Genomic DNA, 482 nt, shown 5'->3' on the forward strand with positions numbered 1-482 from the left:
CCCACCAGGACCCCCTCCCTCACCAGGGCCCCCTCCCTCACCAGGGCCCCCCCTCCTGCCCCTCTCAGCAGACCCCAGGAGGGCGGGAGTTGCAGTACCTGCCGTGGGCCGGGGGGTGGGGCACTCTCAGTCTGACGCCCCCTCAGGTCCCCAGCTTCTCACCACCCATTGAGCTTCCACACCCTCCCCCTCTGCTCCCCTGCCCTCAGAGGGACCAGGCTCAGAGAGGTTCAGGGAGGGGTCCAGGGCCACACAGCTTGGGGAGCGGAGGAGAGGCTCAGCCCCAGGGCCCATGTGCAGAGGGGGTCTCACGGGGACCCAGGGATGTGTCTGGCCCGGGGCCTAGCGGGGGGCACTCTCTGCCCGCAGGAAACGCCCGGACAGGACGGTGTACGCTCAGATGCACAACGCGAAGGAGCAGGAGATGACCAGCCCCCTGGGCCACAGCCAGGGCGTCCCGGGCGCCGTCCAGCGCGAGGACT

At 70.5% G+C, this 482-nt stretch overlaps 1 protein-coding gene across 1 annotated transcript in view; it reads left to right on the forward strand.

The window, feature by feature from the left end:
* Positions 1-482, forward strand: part of SORCS2 (sortilin-related VPS10 domain containing receptor 2) — a gene marked incomplete at its 5' end in the record, with an annotated part of 307756 nt that overhangs the window by 303442 nt on the left and 3832 nt on the right. The window contains one exon of the mRNA XM_014533443.1: positions 370-473. Within this exon, the coding sequence (XP_014388929.1) occupies positions 370-473 (104 nt within the window). The remainder of the gene's footprint in view (positions 1-369; positions 474-482) is intronic.

This window comes from Myotis brandtii, unplaced genomic scaffold (assembly GCF_000412655.1).
Source record: "Myotis brandtii unplaced genomic scaffold, ASM41265v1 scaffold986, whole genome shotgun sequence".
NCBI classification, from domain to species: Eukaryota; Metazoa; Chordata; class Mammalia; order Chiroptera; family Vespertilionidae; genus Myotis; species Myotis brandtii.